The sequence below is a fragment of the Heliangelus exortis genome, chromosome 1, assembly GCF_036169615.1.
Source record: "Heliangelus exortis chromosome 1, bHelExo1.hap1, whole genome shotgun sequence".
In the NCBI taxonomy this organism is placed as follows: domain Eukaryota; kingdom Metazoa; phylum Chordata; class Aves; order Apodiformes; family Trochilidae; genus Heliangelus; species Heliangelus exortis.
The window spans coordinates 104,455,406-104,474,577 of NC_092422.1; the positions used below are offsets into that span (position 1 = coordinate 104,455,406).

Below are 19,172 nucleotides of genomic sequence, written 5' to 3' on the forward strand. Positions count from 1 at the left end.
TGCTTTCCAAGTGCAACCTTCTGCCAGCTGTGCCCCAGAGATGATCCTGCTGCCAGTAAGTCAGCCTGCTTACCACTTTGGAGGAGGGAAAGCATCTCTGCTACAGCAACAGAGTAAATAGAAAAGAAAGTTGGAGATCAACCTCAGTGAGCTTCCAACAGTCAGTGCGCCGATAAACATACACACAGGGACAGTTAAACTCCAAGCTTGCAGCTCTAATGATGCATGAGTTGCTGTTTACATTTGCAATAGAGGAACTGGGGAGAATGGAATTGCCAGGCCCAGCCCTATCACTGGCAATGATGGTGCTCCGTGGACAAACCAAACAGCTCCCTCTTCCTGGGACTGCACAGTCTAAAACTTACTCTCTTCTTCCCTGGGAAATCAGTACAACCAGACATAAGGCAGGGCTATTAGCCACACAAGACAGGAAAAGGAAGAGTGTAACAGAATCCTTTAAAAAGACAGTATTGCTGTTAGAATCTACAACAGGGAAGCCTAATCCATGGGAAGAAAGATCCCCTTCCCCTATTTTCCTGGGGATGACACCAAATGGAAGTGATGGGAGAGTACACTTCTTGGATGGCACAGAGTGGGCCAAGCCCATGCCTACAAGGAGCAGAGGATTTAACCTCTTCTGAGCCAGGCATGTGCCCATAGACCTCACCTGGTGAGCTAAAATGCTGCACCAGGGCCATGAGCACTAAACACTATTGACCTCTAACTCTTGGCACAGCCAGCACCTGAACAGCAGGGCCACCTCTAATCACACCCCAGCAAACTCCCACCCTCTTCTGCTCCAGAGCACAAGGTTGGAGGTCAGGCTGCCCACAGCACTGACTTTGGCTTTCAGTCAGGTGATGACCATCTTTAATTGCATACCTCCATACCCATAATCCTTCCTCTTGCCTCTCTGGATCCCTTTACAGGCATTCTTTTTGGATGCTGCTCAGCCACTTTGGGCCAAAGCTGTCAGAAAACCACCACGAAACATGGAGCATGGAGGTTTTTACCAAGCCCAGTGCAGCCAGGGTAAAGTTAGGCTCTACATAAAAGAACCCAGCAGAATTTGTCAACATCCACAGTGACATCCTGTTGAAGATGGAGGAGGTGGCTCCATGGTCAGTGTTGGTTTTAAGGAGAAGAGACTGCTAAGACCCAAAAGCAAATAGACAAGCATAGGGGAGAGGCTCCAAGCCCAGATCCTCTGCATGGCCTCCATGAGCTCCCTCACCCCACTTGGGTGCCTGGGGTTCAGGCAGCTGTGATTTCCTCTGCCCACAGCCATCACATCACAGGAGATCCTACCTCACCTTCTGAAAAATCTCAATGAATCAACACTACCTTCCAAACAAAACCAGACATAAAGCAATGTCTTGGGCAAATCCAGACTTACATAGGAAGGGTTTTCTGCCACTTGCTCTGGGAGAAAAAAAAACTTAAAAGAACTCCCCCTTAAGCTTTTGTCATTGTAATGCACCACCCCAGTTGAAACCCAACTGCTCTGGAATGAGCATGAGCTCTGAGGACTCTGCTCAACCCTGTGGCTCTACCACCTTCTCACTCCCACCCAAGCCAGCCCTCACCAGTGACCTGCTCTGTGCTCACAGACAAGCATCCTGTGGCTCCCCAAGCACCAAAGCATAGATGGCAAAGGAGTCAGACACTAACTAGAGGCAGCAAGGTACTAGCAGAGAGGCTGCAGGTGGCAAAAGCAATACAGCCCCCTCCTCCCAGCCCCTGCTCACCCTTCAGCCTGCACAAGCTGCCCTGGAGCAGCACGGAGGAAAGCCTTGGTCCCCCAGAGGTTTTTTGGAGGGGAATGTCACAAGATGTCTCTTTGGCTTGAAATACCTCAGCACTTTGGAAGGGGCAACCGCAGAGAACTCCCTGCATTGCAGGCTAATCTTGACCAAACAGGAAGGGGGAATACAACACAGGGGTGAAGGCTATGAGCAGGCTTTCCTTTGCTTGTGATACACAGATCTCAGAAGGCATGTCCCCTGCCCAGAAATGCCATTGCAACATACCCACAGTGACCAGGGAGGGGCAGAAGGACAGGGAGGGATGGAGGTTGCACGATGGAAAGCAAAGGGCTGGCACCAGGCAGGGTGGAAGAACGGAGGGGGGGGGGAGGGGGGGGAGAGAAGAGCACAGCATTAGCTGGGATAATCTGACAGTCTTGGGGGATGTGCCAGCAGCCTACAGATAATCAGGGGAGCTGGCGCAACAGACTTTGAAGTCTGCAGTCAGGTTTTCTCAGCTCGGCTCAGACATCAAAGGCAGCTGGTTACTTCCCCCAATTATGGAGCGGGAGCCGGCCTGTTGCCTGGCTTCCCCAAGGCCAGCCAGCTCAGCCATGATCCCCCGGGCATGTCCTCGTGGGCAGAAACATCCTGATGTAGCATAAATGCCCAAATCCTGCAACTGCTGAAGCCAGGCTCGCTTTGCTGGGAGCTCCCCTCACAGCTACATGGGCTTTCACCTTGGGCTTCTGGAGACAAGCAAGATCTCGGTGGATAAAGATCTCTCTACTGCCAAACCAAACCACAAACCAGTCCCAGGGAAACCAAACAACCACAGAAACAGGAGAAAAGCTAGCCTAAAGTGAATAACATAGCAACCTTTTCTCATGGCAGTGGGAAGGACTGCTTCTGTTATTTAATTCTGTGTGTCCTGGGCCCCGGTGGGACATGGCTCCAATGCAGAGCAAGGGCAGGGTCTTCATGAGCAAAACCCGCTACAGCACAGAAAGGCAGTTTTAACTGTTTTGCACTGAAAAAGTATCATTGGTACAGAAGTGGAAAGAAAACACTTTATAAAAAAATAAATAATTGACATTTAAGAGCAGAACAGTCTAGGAAGCAGAGAAACACCTGTCCTGTGTAACTGGAGCTTTCTAGGAGTCTAGCACTTCTCAGTAGTGACAGCCAAGGCTGACCTAGGGGGAAAATGCTCACAGCTCTTTTTTTGAAAACTGTTGTTTGCTCACATTTACACCATTGTTTCTACTGCAAAGAGTCAAACAAGAACAGAATTGGCTAGGGCACAGCAGAGACACCAAAGTCCTTCAGGAAAGTGAGATGTGTTAATATTGCTGCAGCAGCAGGCAAGCACACTTAGCCTGACTCACATGCCTCATTTATTTTATCCTAATAAAAAGTGCTTTTTTTTTTTTTTTTTTTTTTTAATCTTCTATCTTCTACCCTCACAAAACAGATCTAAAATCTTGATTTTCCAGAGCCACAGCTCTAGCACTAGCAGTCTTCGTAGTTTGGGACAACAGTGCACTTCTGACATAAATCTCCCTGACATCTCACCTTTGATGCAGAAAGGGCCACTGGGGACCAGGAGGGATGCTGCACCAAGGGAACCAATCCATGTCTTCCCTGTGAGCTCCTTGTAACACCACAGGAAGGAGCCAGTGCATGTTGCACCTCAAAGGGGTGTTGCTCAGCAGCTGCCCTTCCCTGCACTGCATCAGGCCACTCTTCTGGCTGCATATTTGGCTCTGAAATGGCACCTGTTCTCCATAAATCCTAGAAATCCCCCACTGCAGCACACGCAAGGCCAGATAACCTCATGGAGCAGCTGGCAGGCACAGCCTCCTGCTCCTTTCGGATCTTGAGAGACACCAAAAGATGCTATGCCTTGCCCCTGGACCTCTCCACGCTGACAAGCAGCATCAGCATCTTTAAAGCAAGCAGCAACCTTAAAGAATTTTTGAAGCAGAGCAGCAGAGGGTTGCACCTGATTGTTTTGATTCCTGATGGACACTGTGAGGGCAGAAGCTGGAGAAGAGAGGAGGGAGGGTAAGAGGGAGAAAGTGGGAGAGCAACTGCACTGGGCTGTTGTTTAGGAGGAACTTCAGTGGGGAAATACAGAACAGTATTAAGTGTTGAGAGAGAAGGTAGGTTTTTACATTAAGCTGCTTATTTAGGTCTCTAAGTTATGGAGATGCTGCACTTCAAAACTAATTAGATTGACAGAGCTTGGATTCGATTACAGGATTTCCAGAAGCAAGAGGGTTTAAAAAAATTTTTAAATAGCTGCCCTGGAAATGTTAGCACAGGAATTAAACAGCCATTGCTGCAGCCAATTGTTAAAAACATCTAAGATGGGAAAAACGACAACAGCAGCTGTCAAAACCCACTGCACCAGTGGCTACAGTAGGGAACTGCTCTCCTAACAGACCCAAGTATAGGATGCACAAAATACATGTTTCCTAGTACTAGAAGTATACAGAGGGTCTCCAAGGCCTTTTTCAGGAAGCACATGACTCCCTCTGATGACAGCATGTGAACCTGAAAGCACATGGATTTTTCCCCACCCTGAACCTGCTGCAGTGAGCAGACCATCTGGGAGCCCTAGGCAGGAAACTGCGGGGCTGGGGCTGAAAAGGGAGAGGCTGTAACTACCAGAGAGTGGCAAAAGAGCTACCTGGGGAAGCCCTGCCACCTATATAGGCAGAAAATCCCATCCTTACCGGCCAAGGCACTAATACTCTGTCCACACAGGCAGAATGTGGTCACCCAAGTACTAAAAAAATGGAAGTGCAACACAGCTATGCCCCTAAAGTTAAAAAGCAAGGCAGACACGGTAGAACTACACTAACAGCACACCTAGGATCAAAGCCTTAGCACATCTACACAAACAGATTCCCCTTTTCCCACTCCAAGATTGTGGGAATAGCAATAGTTTCACAAGGTCTGACAGCAGAGCCAGAGTGGTCCTTTTTAAAAGCCCAGATCCGCCAACTTCACTTCTTCTTGAAGTACTAAAGCATTCTTCATCTGTGCATATGAAGCTTCTCTGCAAGTACACATACAGAGGTGTCTGAAGAAACTTAGCTTTTGTTACCCAAGGGGCGTCTGGAGTGGGATCTTGAGTCAAAATCTAACATCCTTGTTAGTGGTCTGGATGTGTTTGGCTGCCAAACTATACTTGTCCACGAAGCAGGTGTTGCTTTCCTATATCCAACACATTCCACCTTCCTCGACATCCCGGTAACACTGCCCTATATTGCCCTCACTGCTGCACAAGCATCCCAAGAGCAGAACAGCAGAACACAGCACAAGAAATACTGCTGCTGCTGGTATCCTCCATTTGCACTAAAGAAGGACATCTTGGCTATAGTAACGTGAAGGCTAAGTCACATTTGTGCGAAGCCAAACAAATTTCCTTCAAACAAAAGTGAACACCAGGGAAAGCCTGCAGGGTACACAGCTTTGATTAAACAGAGACATCAGTAAGAGTTGCAGCAAACGTACAAACTAGATCTCACTTCTTTGTGCTTGGATTGTCAGTCTCAGTGTGAAAGCAACTTTTCCTTCAGAGTTGCCACTTGATAAAGGATGCAGCCCGTACTACAACACAGCAGCAGTTATCTTACTTTTGTTTGACACCTTCCATCTAAGAGAGCCTGCAGCACCTCCCCTGCTATTCCCAGAGACTTATAGAATATCTCTCACCACTGAACCATGGGTCTCAGTGAAGTTGGGAAGAAGTGACACTCAGATGACATGGTGCTGCCACCACTGACACAAAGTAAGGGAGGGTTTAAGCACAGCAATGACATGCCCAAGAGAGCCATTTTATTAACACAGTCTACAAACAACAGGCCAAGGAAAGGCAACTGGAGGAATGCAGGAGACTGTGGGAGGCAGAAAGGAAGAGAAAGAAAAAGATAATGACACCAGGCAAGGGCATCTCAGCATGCACCTGAACTAGTTGATTAGGTATGTTCTGTTAGCTGTAATTCAAGGCAGAGATGTTATACAAGTAAGAAAACAGAGATTAAATTCCATCCTAGAACTGTGTTCAGAAAAACATGTTAGAATAATTGTCAGAGAAATCTTAAAGACACATCATCTGTCTCTTGGCTAAGTAATGACTACAGTTAACTGCTGTGGCTTCCTCTCTCTTTCCTTACCACATTGCTAGAAGAAGCTGCTATTAACTTATTCCTCTCTGCCCCTACCTTCCTGGCCAATGCTTCTATAAATTTATCTTGCCTAATTCTCATGTTTTAGGAGAGTTTCCTTTACAGCTAATGGTGAGAAATGGGTGCTTTCAGGTTCACCTTATACTAAAATGCATGGCTAAAGCAGGTCAGATAAATCGCATTCTTTAGGTATCTGTTTCTCAAGACCCTAGAGTAGCTATCCCATCATAATTACCTTGAGAAATTACTTTGCTTCATACTAGGTACAATGTTCAGCACAGTGGTTGGTTGTCTGCTCAGGAGCTGAGCAGCATTTGTGTTATGATAGCAAGTAACCGCTGGGGAGAAAGCAGGCCAAAAATCATCTTATTTAGAAAGAAAATCTGCCCCTTCTGCTCTGGCTAAGAGAATCTGATGTCTCTTTATGCACATTTCCCCATCAGAGACACTTAGGTTCCTTGCTTATTGTCTGGAGTCCTCATGAGGGCAGAGGCTACAAAACACTTTGTGCAGCAAAGGTGCCAGTCTTGCTGCTGATCTGCAGTGGGCACAGGGCTGGAATTCTGCAGCTTGAGCTCTCAGCTGGTGATTAAAAAATGCACTGCAGCAACATACCCCTGCTCTCCCTCAGAGATGAACACAGAAAAACATGGTCCTTTAGAGATGCAGAGACAAACATTGGTCTAGGAAAGGCATGAAGAGATTCCAGGAGGAAAGAAAGGGGAAATGAGAGAGGGAAGACAGAGGGAACAAAACATAGAGGAAATGAGCAAACAAGACAGGGGACAGAAGGAAGGAGGATGTACCTGAAAACCAAAGGGGAATTAGTACTACTGTACTTGCATTCAAAACCTGCACTGGGGCTGTAGCTACACACAGCTTCCATGTATGTAGGCAGATGCTAAGCAGCACGGATATATTCTTTATTCTCCATAGCCCTAACGTCGCAGTCACTGCACACCATGCATCATGGGGGCAACAAGAATCACAGAATGGTTTGGGTCGGAAGGGCCTGTAAAGATCATCTGGTTCCAACCCTCCTGCCATGGGCAGGGACACCTCCCACTAGATCAGGTTGCTCAAGGCCCCATCCAACCTGGCCTTGAACTTTCAGGGAAGAGGTATTCCAGCTTCCCTGGGCAACCTGTTCTAGTGTCTTACTACCCTCGTAGCCAAGAATTTCCTCCTAATATCTAATTTAAATCTTCCCTCTTCAAATTTTAAACCATTGCCCCTTCTCTCACTACACACCCATGCTAAATGTCCTATCCCAGCTTTCTTGTAGGCCCCCTTCAGTCATTGGAGAGTTGCTGTAAGATCACCTCCGAGCCTCTCCTTCTCCAGACTGAACAACCCCAACCTCCCCAGCCTATTTTGATACAGGAGGTACTACAGCCCTCTGATCATTTTTCTCTCTCTCCTCTGGACATGCTCAAGGAGCTCTATTGTCCTTATTTTGGGGGCCCCAGAACTGGACATAGGACTCCAGGTGGGGTGTCACAAGAGCAGAGCAGAGGGGGAGAATCACCTCCCTCAACCCACTGGCCACACTTCTTTTGATGCAGCCCAGGACACAGTTGGCTTTCTGGGCTGCAAAGCACACACTGATGGCTCATGTTAAGCTTCTGGCTTTAGAAAGGCAACACCAGTCCTGTCCTCTCAGGTATTTCTGGGGGTTCTAGGATGCCCAGTAACCAGTACATTTGTACCACTAGCTCTGTTGGAAATGCTCTGAAAGCATTCTCCACCTTCTCTCTAGCACTATCCTTTGGGCAACTTTCAGGAACTTTTGGATCTTTGAGACTCCTTGCCAACAGCTTAATATGCCAAATAATTTTCAGGATTATACAAACAAGGAAACAGAGAGCATGGGCCAGGTTAAGTTGCTAATAAGAAACAGAAGTTCATGTCTATCTATCTGAAGTTTCATTATTAACTTCTCAAGCCAGCAGAGGTGCACCCACACTAAGTCTGTGATCTAGTCTAAGGCCCAATACATTGCTGGCGTGTATATAAAATCCCACAAAACCCCAAATATAATACAATACTAACTTGCTTTCACAAAATCTGCTTTGGAAAGTTCTGCCTTTCTAGCCACCCCTTGGCAGAGGGGGAGGCAGACATGCACTTACGCTTCTGGTACTCTGTGGAATGCAACTTGGCTGCCAGGCAGAGAACAGCTTGTCTTTGTGGCAGCTCGGGAAATCCACAGAACCTGGCTTCCTCAATAACCCAGGCATTCCCCTGGAGCTCTCAGTATCAATCATCTGCTGGCTATGGCCTAATACCATTTTCCTCAGTAATGGAAGGAGCTCCCTGGCCAAGGGCCGTTCAATAGAAGGCTACGTGCAGTATTTAAGGTGCACTTACCTTGCACAAGAATGAGCAGTAGCTTTTTCTTCAGTTAGCATGTCCCACACTTTGATAGCTGCTAGAGGTTCTTCCTTGAAACACCATCTCTCCTGATACCTGCTGTGCAGACCACAGTCCCTCTGTGGTAATCAGAGAAATGTGGAAAGTCTCCCTGAAAAGGCAAAAGCCATACATTTCCTTGGAAGATTTGCATGACCAGCTTCAGCCTTCACATGACAAAGAGGAGGCAAGTCCTCTCACACATGCTACTCAACTCCAGTCAGCTTCAGCCCAGTGGAGCTTTTAGGACTGGTCAGGGTTCTGCTGTGGAATGAGCACATGCATGTTGCCCGAGCCTGTTGACACAAAAGTGCTTTCCAAGCTGTCTCTGTAACACTGGACAGCTAGGAACCTCTGTAGGTAGACAGCTGAGTTGAACCCATGGCAGATACAAGGTGAGGCTGGAGGCTTGCTAACTCCCATCATCTACTGCAACACTGGGGCAAGTTACTTGTAAGTATTCCCCTTCATCTCCACACTTCAAGTTTTTGCTTAATTTTCTTTTTTTATTGTAAGATTTTAGCACACTTTCAAGTACTGTATTAAGATCCAGGTCATTCTAGGGGATAGGGGAGGGAATAGGATTTCATAAAGCTAATCCAAACTTACCAGTAAGCTGTAACCTGCACACCTAGAGGCCAGCAGCTGCTGTCCCTCACCATGCCACTCATTACTCATGGGCACGTGTGTGTTGAAAATCTACAGCTGCCAAGGACTTTGCTGAAGGATTGGAGACCATTTATATTTTATCTCAACTGATGGTCTCTGTCACCCCTTAAGAACTTACAGCTTGGTGCCACTTCCCATCTTCCCACAAGCATACTACAGAGAGCATCTTTCCCTGCCAGCTGTAACACCACCATCTGAAAAGAAACCACAGATACACACTTTGCTGACAACTGGCTTGCACTGTAGCTATCTTGGACACAGCATGCACCAGTTTGAAAAAAAACTGACTTTGCCAAAGCCTGTCCTGTCTTCCCCAAACCACTTTTGCCTCAAGCAAGTTCTTGCTGGAAATCAACTCGCCTCCTTGCTGTACTATCATGGTGTCCTTACATGCTTGCCGGGAGGAAAAATATCCCAAATTCAGCCACTGGCAAGGTAATCAGAAAGTTTACTTCCAACACTATTGATTTTCCTTGGAAACAAGAAGCCTCAGGAAGGGTTCAAAGGCAACTTAACATCTAATGCCCAGGTTTTAGAGCATATGTTGAACACACTCCTAACTGACTCCTGGCCCTAGGTAATCAAAAGGAAACTCCCCCAACAAAAAGGTTGATTTACAGTGGGGTAGAAACAGGATAGATTCAGAAACCAATTACATTCCCCAATTTATCACGCAAGTGTAGGCAAATATTTAAAACTTACTGTAGAATAGGGCTCATGCTTATTTTTACAAGGTAAGCAGTGCTGCGAACAGGACTGTAAGGTTTACGTTTGATACTCTTGTTTCAACAATAGTGTCTCCATACTCCATGCAAGTAAAGAACAGCCCATACCTCAAGCATCCAAACGTACAGCACAGACATAATCAAAAAGGCTCGCTCTTTATTTTAAACATAAAAAGAAACATTTTACACAGCACTGTTAGAACTATTCGGTACCTGCATTCCAGAACTGTGCCAAACACTTTATAACTTTGAAACTAAAGAAAAGAAAGAAAATATCTTGCCCTTCTGCTATTTGATGTTCAAGTTTGTCTTGGACTGAATTTCCAAGTGCCTGGAGGAACTCACCAGCTTAACCAGGAGATGCGGCAACGTGAACAGAGGAAGATCAATGTGAGCCCTTAGGATCCTTTAACAATACCACAGGTTGCAGCACAGAGGATATGGATGCTTGCACTGCATCTGAGGCAGCTTACTTGCCTGATGCTCTGCAGGTTTAACGCACAACCAGATGCACACACATCTTCACTCACACAAACCATGGTCACAGGAAATAATAAAAAAGAAACCATAAAAAGTGAAATAGATATTTCTTTTTCATTTTCAGAGAGACAAGATTCCCATTCTATTTTTTTAAAAAGGGGATAATACAAAATTGGCACAATTAGAAGGAAACTGGGGGGTAGTCTAACCCCACAGCTTATAGCCTTCCAAATACAGCAAAGGTGGAAGGGGATGCAACGTTGCATTCCAATGGGCTGGCAGCAGTACGAGCTAGCAGGAAACTTGCTTCACTTGGAATGAAAAGATGGTTTGTTATGGGCCATGAAGGAAGGCCAGCATTAGCTAAGGAAATGGGGACCTTTCTTTAGAGCAGGGAGGTCTGACCAAAATAACCCTGAGTTTTTTCCAGCAGGGAGAAAGTGTGCTATGGTGTGTGCTTGGGAACAGCTGGCAGTTCCCTGCTCATTCAGTCCCTTATTATTGCATTACAGTCACGATCCTCTCTCCCTAAAACTTAACCAAGAGCACATAAACATGGACTAAGTCTGCAAGGACAAAAAGTGACTGATACTGTGCTTCAAACTTCATCACCACTATGCACCCCTCCCAAGATGCCCCAATGCCACAGGCCTTCTGTGAAGAACACAGATGCTAATGCAGGAACGAAGCTGCTAAATCTTGGGAAGGACAGCCAGCATCCCAAACATAAGAATGATGTTTCAGGACATCCAAGGAAAAAGCAAGATTTCACTACATCAAACAGATAAGGAAAGAAAGCAAGCTTCTTGCTATCAAAGAAATATCTGAATGAATCCTTCCTTCAATTTCATTCCTTTGGAAAACACTGCTACAGATTTCTGGGCTTTCAGAGTGGAAGCTAGAGACTGCATCTGCCATGTTCCTCAGCAGAAGCAGGTACATCTGTCTTCAGCATAGGGCTCTTCCAGGAGGGAAAACATCAGGCCAGAAAGAAAAGATATTATGAATGTTCAGGCAGAAGTCTTTCAGATGTCTACAGACCTCTGCTGTCCCATTTTTGAACACCACATGAAATATCTTAGAGAACAAAAAAACAAGTTGCAATCCCCAACTCTGCAAATCAAGTCCATTTTTAAGATGTCTCACATTCAGCTTCTGAAAATCATTGGACACTTCTATGCATACACACGTTTACTTATGTGACTGCATGTGGGTTTGCATACAGGAAGAATAACAGTCTTCTAGAAAAAAAATCCTCACACCAGCCTCAGAACAAAGGTCACAATGCAAGAGAGGAAAAAACAAACAAAACAAAACAAAACAAACACCACCACACACAAAGAAAACACAAAAAATCCTGACTTTGGAATAGTAACACTGTTGAGTGCAAAGTTCCACAAACAGTAATGCAAAATGAAGCCTTTATAGCACAGATACTTAGATCTGGAGCTTCCCTGGAATGTGCAGTGGGATGAGCTATTAGTGAAACAGACCGAATACATACTGAACGTCTAAGATTGGCAACAGCACACCATGGACACTACCTTCTGTGTATGCTCTCCTTTATCATCTTTTATCTTAAAAAAAAAAAAAAAAAAATCTGCAAAGGATTGAGCCCTTGTCTCAACTCTACATTTCTCACCCTTCTTGATGCAAGCCAAACTCTGGCTGTGACATCAGGTTGCAGTATAGTCCTACTTCCTTGTTTGTTTATACACAGTATCTTTATTCTGACTTTTATTGCTTAAAACGCCAGCTGTGCTGGGAAGACAGAACTGCCTGGAAAAGGAGATGCTCTCATTCAGGAGCTAGATAAGTGTATGTGGAAGACCAAAGCAGGACTTCTGTACTATAGCACCTAGGAATAGGTCTCAAACAGGGGAGAGCCCTGCTACAGGCCCATGCACAAGACCAGGATGACTGGAACTTGAAGGATTCTTGCTGCTCTCTTGGGCATGCTCCTATTCCTACCCTGAGCCACGCTTCAGGTACTGCAGATCTTGGACTCCTCTCACAGGCTCAAAGGTTACGACTGAGTGACTGGAAGAAGCAGCACTGGAGTCTGGTCTGTGCATTTGGTAATACATAGTTTAAAAAACTTCTCTCAACATGATCAGTTGGCCAACTATAGAAAAAGATCCTTCCATTTTTTTTTCATAAGTCAAAGCATCACCAGTGGGGTAGGTCTCCCACCTCTCTCCTGAGGCCAACAGAAGTCTGGGCCCTTGTCTCTAGACACGATGTGCCCCCCTGCCACAAGCAGAACAGTGTCTCAGGCACAAAGTGAGCAGCTGTAGTGGGGACAAAAGAAGGTGGAAGGGTGGGGGAGAAGGTGTCCATAAGCAGACTTCCAATAAATGCTCCTCAGAATTGAGTCTTCAGAGTTGCCAAGTTAGCCCCTATTCAGCATATCTCAGAGAGCTTTGAGCACTGAAAATAAAAATTTAAAACAAAGCTTTAAAAAAGTGTCTCAAAGATCTCCAGGCAAGTGATGTTTTGGGGTTAACTGCAAACCTTTTGAAAGCCAAGGAAGAGGAGACATATCATAAACCAGTTCTTTGCTGGAACAGTATTGTGAGGCACCAGCAGAGGAACCTAATCCAGCCTTCAATCAAACACAGAGAAGTCAAGGTCAACACCAAGGTGGACACAGAAAGGGAACAGGAAAAGCAGATTGATTAATACAATAGAAGTCTAATACTTCCTACCCATTGGCCTGCCCATCATGGCTTCATAGAAGGATAGCTTTTCAAAAGGGAGAAAAAAATAAAACAAACATCAAATAATTAAAAAAAAAAAACCAACTGACTTTTGTCACAGGGCCTGCTGGAAGAAGGCTCAACAGTTTGCACGTTAGTAGGACATGATCCTTATGCAGAAATTACTGCTAGAAAAGGAGAACTCCCAGTCACTAAATATGGCCTGAATGTTTTCAGGACATGATGTGTAACAAGGAGAAGCTTGAGGTCCAGGATGAAATCAGAGAGAAAATGCTCCATCTTGTTTGGGCCCATGAGTGAGTGTCTCGGCACAGTCCAAGAACCCTGTGAGTCTCTCACAAAATGCAAGTGTGTCTGGCTTCCACGCTCAGTCCATCTCCATTGACATTAGCCGGCGACGCTCTCGTCTTGTTTCCTGCACTTCCTTCTTACAGCACCAACGGGAGCTGCAGTAGCCAATGAGGCAGGATAAGAGTCCAATGACAGTAGCCAGACCAATGCCAATCAACAGAGGATACTTGAAAGCATTCAGAACTGAAAAAGGAAGGCAAAGTAGTTAGACATCACTGAGAAAATTCAGAGATCTCTTTTATTTGTTTTTGCCTTACAAAAGAGAAAATACCGCATTATTCAGTCATGGACAGCTTAATCACTTCATATGGAAATTACCTCATTTCCCTTCTTAATTTCTACCTTTTGAGGTTTAGAAAATATGTCTCTTAACAGACTCCCTTGCCTCCTCATCCCAATTCTTTCTCCACCACTTCAGAGCCACAGGGAGGCTGGAAGCATCAGAGGAACCGTGACGTGAGAAAGCTAGAGCTAGTTCTGAAATGTATTCATTACCTGTTCCTCCAAACAAAAGTCTTACAAAAGCTCCCCCTCAGAGGCAGACTCTGAGCTGTGCTCTTTGTAATATGCTTCCAAATACCAAGGACTGGACTGCTCTACACTTTGCTTGATTGGAACTATTCATACAGTATATTCACTGCCACTCGGCAACCTTACCTAATCAACTTCCAAAGTTGGCACCTAAACAAGAAATTTGATATGTAGGCACCTACTGCCCAGTTAAAAGGCAGGGTCAAAAACTGTAAGGAGTTCGGAACGAACAGTTATAATAATTATCTGCACAGTAGGGAGAACAAAAGCTCCCAATTCCTTTCAAGTTCATGGAACTTCCCAATATGACCCTTCCTGGAACTACTGAGAAGAAAGCAACTTGTTAAAAACCCATCCTGCATTAGTTTCCTCCTTAGTTATGTGCTGAATGCAGCATACATGCAACTTGCTTATTGTGAAGTCTAGCAACACTTGCAACTCAGGTTGGAAAGCAGATGAGACATTAAGTGCAGAGAGCAGCATGTCTTGTGGTTAGAAGAGGAAGGAAGGAGTCACAGCTCTGACTTTTCTGTTACCACCACTTTGATAGCAATCACAACATGATTCTGCTTCAGCCTGCCCCATTTGCAAACCAAGGCTTCCTCCTGCAGGCAGCAGAAGGGTTAACACTTGAAGAGAATACTATGCCTTGACTGAAAGATGTCCCAGCTACCCAAAACATCACCAAGAGATGATTAGGGAAGAGAACACTCCAGTATGTTTAGGACAACCTAGTCTACAGAATCTGCAATCAGAAGCAGCAAATAGTAGAAAAGGATAACAAAATCTAATGAGGTTATCACAGGCACCTTTAAAAATAGCCATGGGGAATATTTGCCACAGAAATACATAATGAAGTGTTAAAAAAAAAGTTGCACAACACATGTTGCAATCTCTTACCATCCATTTTCACAGAGAGAAAGATGGGTTTGGCTTTGATGTCGGGTTCCTGCTGCCATATGCCTGTGGCAGATCGCACCCATGGGGTCACTACACAGTAGTGGTTCCCAAAGTCGTGGTCCTCACAGCCATGAACACGGAGCCGGAATTCTAGCGGGCTGATTCTCTCCAGGCTAAGATCACTGCTCCCATTTCTCCTACTCTGTGTGACGATCCCTCTCCGGTCCAGTGAGGCCAGCAAGACAGGCTCTCTGTCCAGTGCAAAGGAGCGCACAGCAAACCAGGAGACATCAAAGGACATGTCATCTGCATTGGTGGACAAAGAAGAATTTGGACATGTTGGTGAGCTCTGCAGAGTATTCACAGCGACACTTCTCAGCAGAAAGGTTAATCTACAAGCAGAATAGCCAGTGCTGGTCTGACAGTGAAAGAAAAGGAAAAATAATTGGGAAAAAAAAAAAAAATTAAAAAAAAATGCCTTGAACATATCCTTTCCAGGGTAATTCAAGCAGTGAACTGCAATGAAATGCACAGGCATGAAGAATGTAGCTGCACAGAAAGGGTGACTGTAGTAGTGACAACAAAGAGGAGATTTCTTGCTGTCCTGCCTGTCATACTAAAATTCATATTTCATCTCTGATCTAAGTTTTTACCAAACAGGCCTAGTCTTGTAATAAGTTCTATAGCTATGCTGAACCTACACTGAAAAGGGATTGGAAGTTCTACACATTTGCTAGCAGACAGTGATTTTCAATCACTATCTTCATGCAGGGCCTACACAACCACTAAGTCAGAAGGCTCTTTTTCCTGGAGATTGCTTCCTTATATTTTGTCCGCCTAAATGAATACAGGGATTCTATACAGAGCACACAAAATTATCTGCAAAAATACCAAGTATTCAGGAGCAAATCCTGACCACAATGCTTTTATACATTTTTCCCAGAGTTGTGGGTTACTGTCACACATCATTAAGCATCACACCTCACACAAGTTTTACTAGCCAAGGAGATAGCCTATAAAATGCACTTACTCAACCTTTAACATTTAATACAGCTGACAGGTAGTCAGAGCTCATCAACACATCTAGCTCTTTCTACCTTCATGCAAGATCTTATTGATCCCATTAGGAGATCTCTTCTTAACCCTAATAAGCTGATGTAGTTGAGTATCTACTTTAAAAATCACTGCTATTCTTTGCTAACCTGAGTCCAGCAGCACCTGTCAGTCTGAAACCTGGCATGACCTAGAGCAGACAGGAAAAGCCTGCTCACTTGTTTGGTCAACAGTTTTTCCTTTCTGGCACATGGGTAAGCTGATGAGCCCAAACTGGAACCATTGCTTAACATCTCTGAGTAGAATGTGCTTAACCGTTTCACACCTAAGACAATTCCAGTGATATTGGCAATGCATCAAAACTCCATTTGCTAACATGAAGATCTCTGAAAAATACAAGATTATTGACCCAAAATTTAAAACTTTAAAAATTAAATTTAAAAAAATTTAAATCTTTCATGTAATTGAGTTTGCTTCTCTAAACTTCCAAGCTTGAGCTTCAGGCTAAAGGAAAAAATAAAGCCACAAACCTGGTGCTGTATTCAAATTCTTTGCACATGTAAATGAAGACACTTTTTAAGCCTCTACCAGCAAAGCTAATACTTCAGAAAAGGAAGGGAACCTCAAAGTGAAGGGACATCTGCAGCTCTGCTACTTGAATATAGCATCAGCTGTCTAGGTGGAACATCCCTCACTGCAGACCAAAACCACCCACTGTGTGGGGTATAATCAACTTCCCTGTAAGGTGCAATGGTTTACACAAATCTTCCAAAACAAAACACAAATATGAGAAAACAGGTGTTATAACCAGAGATGCTGGCTGATCAAACTGTTCTGAGACACCAGTGCATTTAATGCCCTTGTTGCCATGTCCATCTGATGCGAGAGATAGCACAGAACCTCAAGAAACCTCTTTTGCAGTCCTATGGCAGAAATGGGCTTCCCAGTTCTACATGGGGGTCAGCACAGGTCATATGGACCAGCAGCCCTCACAATGATCACTCTTGCTTCTCATACTACAAATACTACTATTAAGTTAACAGGCATCACACTCAGACAACTTCTCTTGAAAGCAAAGTTAATAAAAATTACCATAAACACATTAATCTAACAGGACCAAACTTTGTCCTCTGCTTGTGGCACTCACTGTCTGTGGGAAACAGGGCCTCTGCTGGAGAGAGCTCTGCTTCTGTAAACTACTCTCTGCCTCTGCTCCCCGTTTATGCCAAATAGGGTAATAGCACCAGTTCACAGGCAGTCACACTGGCAATGAGCAGATCCTTCCAAAGATCATCAACACTGCCATTAGCTCTTGTTTCCAGGTATAGAAGGAGTATATGGACACCTGCCAGGCTAAGTCCAACTGAACACACCACTGCACTTGCTAGAAGAGGTTTAAACAGGACATTTAGATATTACTAGCTTTCAGATTCCCAGGCAACTTGCTACCTTTGAAGAACTCCTTTTAGTCTCAGTTAATTTGAGTTCCCTTCCCTCCACATGCAAAGACGAGTGCAGGCACTTCATCACTTTGAAATAGCTGAAACTATCTTCTGTAATTACAACATGGGACAACAGTATTATGCCAACATATTTTATTAGTCAGTATACACAGTGTGCAATTAGTGACTCACTACAGACAGAGGGAGGATTTGGCTCTGAATACTTTTTGTCACCATCCTCCTTGAAATAGCTTAAGACAGCAAAGTCATCTAATTCATTTCTATGTATCTCTGGTTTCCATAAAATAAAACACAGGGAAATTTAGCAAAACGAGAACGTAAGTCAGGTACTCTATAAAGATCAGTGGTGAATATGCCTAGCACCTCCCAAGTGCTAATATTTGCTAATAGTGCTAGTATATGCTATAACTACATATTTACATAGTTTAACTGATAAAAAACAGGTCACACACCAGGATTCTCAAAAGCATCAGTACCATTCCATACACACCTTGCATCAATGTTGACAGTTCACTCTCACAATTTTTGTCCCCAGTCTACAAAAATGAACCCAAACATTAGAACCACTTTCACACTTAACAGCATAAAAGTTTCTTAAATCAGTCCCTCCTGCGACCCACAAGTTAACAGTGTGGGACACCTGAACACGGTTTGCCCCACATTTAGAGGAAAGGATAACATCCCAGTGCCAAGCTCAGAAAGCAATCAATGCCCTCAGTGCCCCCAGGTCATACAACTCAGCTGCTTTCCTAAAGGAGCACAAAGCCATGGAAGCTGGATGCTTCAGAGTTCTCTGAGGACAGTGGTGCTATGCTTCCTCCCCTCCTCAGCTAGTGAGGATCATCAATATGTAAAGCACATCTTTATGCATATTTCAATTTGACACACAGGACTAAGCTGTCTGGGTCTTAGCTGCTTCCTCGGCCAAGCACTACTCAAAACAGGGAATCCTATTTCTAGACCAGCTCTTAGGAACCATACACTTCCACTGCTTAGAATGGAGCTCTCTCAGCATCTTGTTACAGTGCTGAATCACAATTTTGAGACCCTTTTTGTTTACAACATTTAAATGAAGCTGAATAGGGCTTCCTAGAGAGCTGTGCAATCCACTTCAAGCCATACAAGAAGTAAACAAGCTGGTTTTGTTAAATTCTCCAGAGTGCCCATTGGGTCTGTCTGGAGTAGATAAAAACCCATCTCTTTTCAGGCACAGTATGTAATACTTTTAAATCCCTAAGCACACAGCCAAAAAAGGGGTGATCTGGTAAGTCTAGAGATCATTTGTGAAAATGTGTATTTAACAGAAATATCAGCAGCAGCTTTTATATCTCCAGGGCACAGAAGAACTACTACTCCCCCCAGACACACACATACTCCCCTCATATCAATTCAGAACACCAACCACAGCTTCCAAGCCAAAAGGAGCACTTCTTTAGATGGAGCAGTTGCTGCCATGTCCTGAGCTTAGTAATACATGCTCCATTTCAGCAGGGTCTCAAAGAGCCAGAGAAAATAAAAGCACACAGCAGTCATGCCAGAACCTTTTCCACCCTTTTGAAAACTTCCCACAGGGTGGGTACACACTAGCACACACAAAGTATCATGAGTTCCCTCTAGCAGACAAGGGGTCTAACCCATAAGTAACACCTCTAGAAGAAAACAGAGTGCTCTAGCTGTAAAAAAGAAGAGCACTTACAAAGATCATTGGTCATATAACTTTTTTTCAGGTCCTTGGAAGTACTTTATCTTTCTGATTGTCCAGAAAAGAGGGAGAAAAGGCACCTGACACCTCAGTTTATTATAGGAAGCATACATACTAATCTACAAGCATGTTTACAAAGTTAAGTGCCTATGTGTACAAGAGCAGAGTTGGCTGGTATACCAAGTATGTTCAAAATGTTTTGGAAATGCACTAAGCAAAACA

At 44.5% G+C, this 19,172-nt stretch overlaps 1 protein-coding gene across 2 annotated transcripts in view; it reads right to left on the bottom strand.

The window, feature by feature from the left end:
* Positions 1 to 9,887: 9,887 nt before the first annotated feature.
* Positions 9,888 to 19,172, bottom strand: part of PTGFRN (prostaglandin F2 receptor inhibitor) — a 68,134-nt gene continuing 58,849 nt past the window's right edge. For both annotated transcript variants that reach the window (XM_071756415.1, XM_071756406.1), the window contains 2 exons: positions 14,733 to 15,038; positions 9,888 to 13,484 (listed from right to left, as the gene is read on the bottom strand). In XM_071756415.1, coding sequence (XP_071612516.1) covers positions 13,318 to 13,484; positions 14,733 to 15,038 — 473 coding nt within the window. In that variant the 3' untranslated portion in view covers positions 9,888 to 13,317. The remainder of the gene's footprint in view (positions 13,485 to 14,732; positions 15,039 to 19,172) is intronic.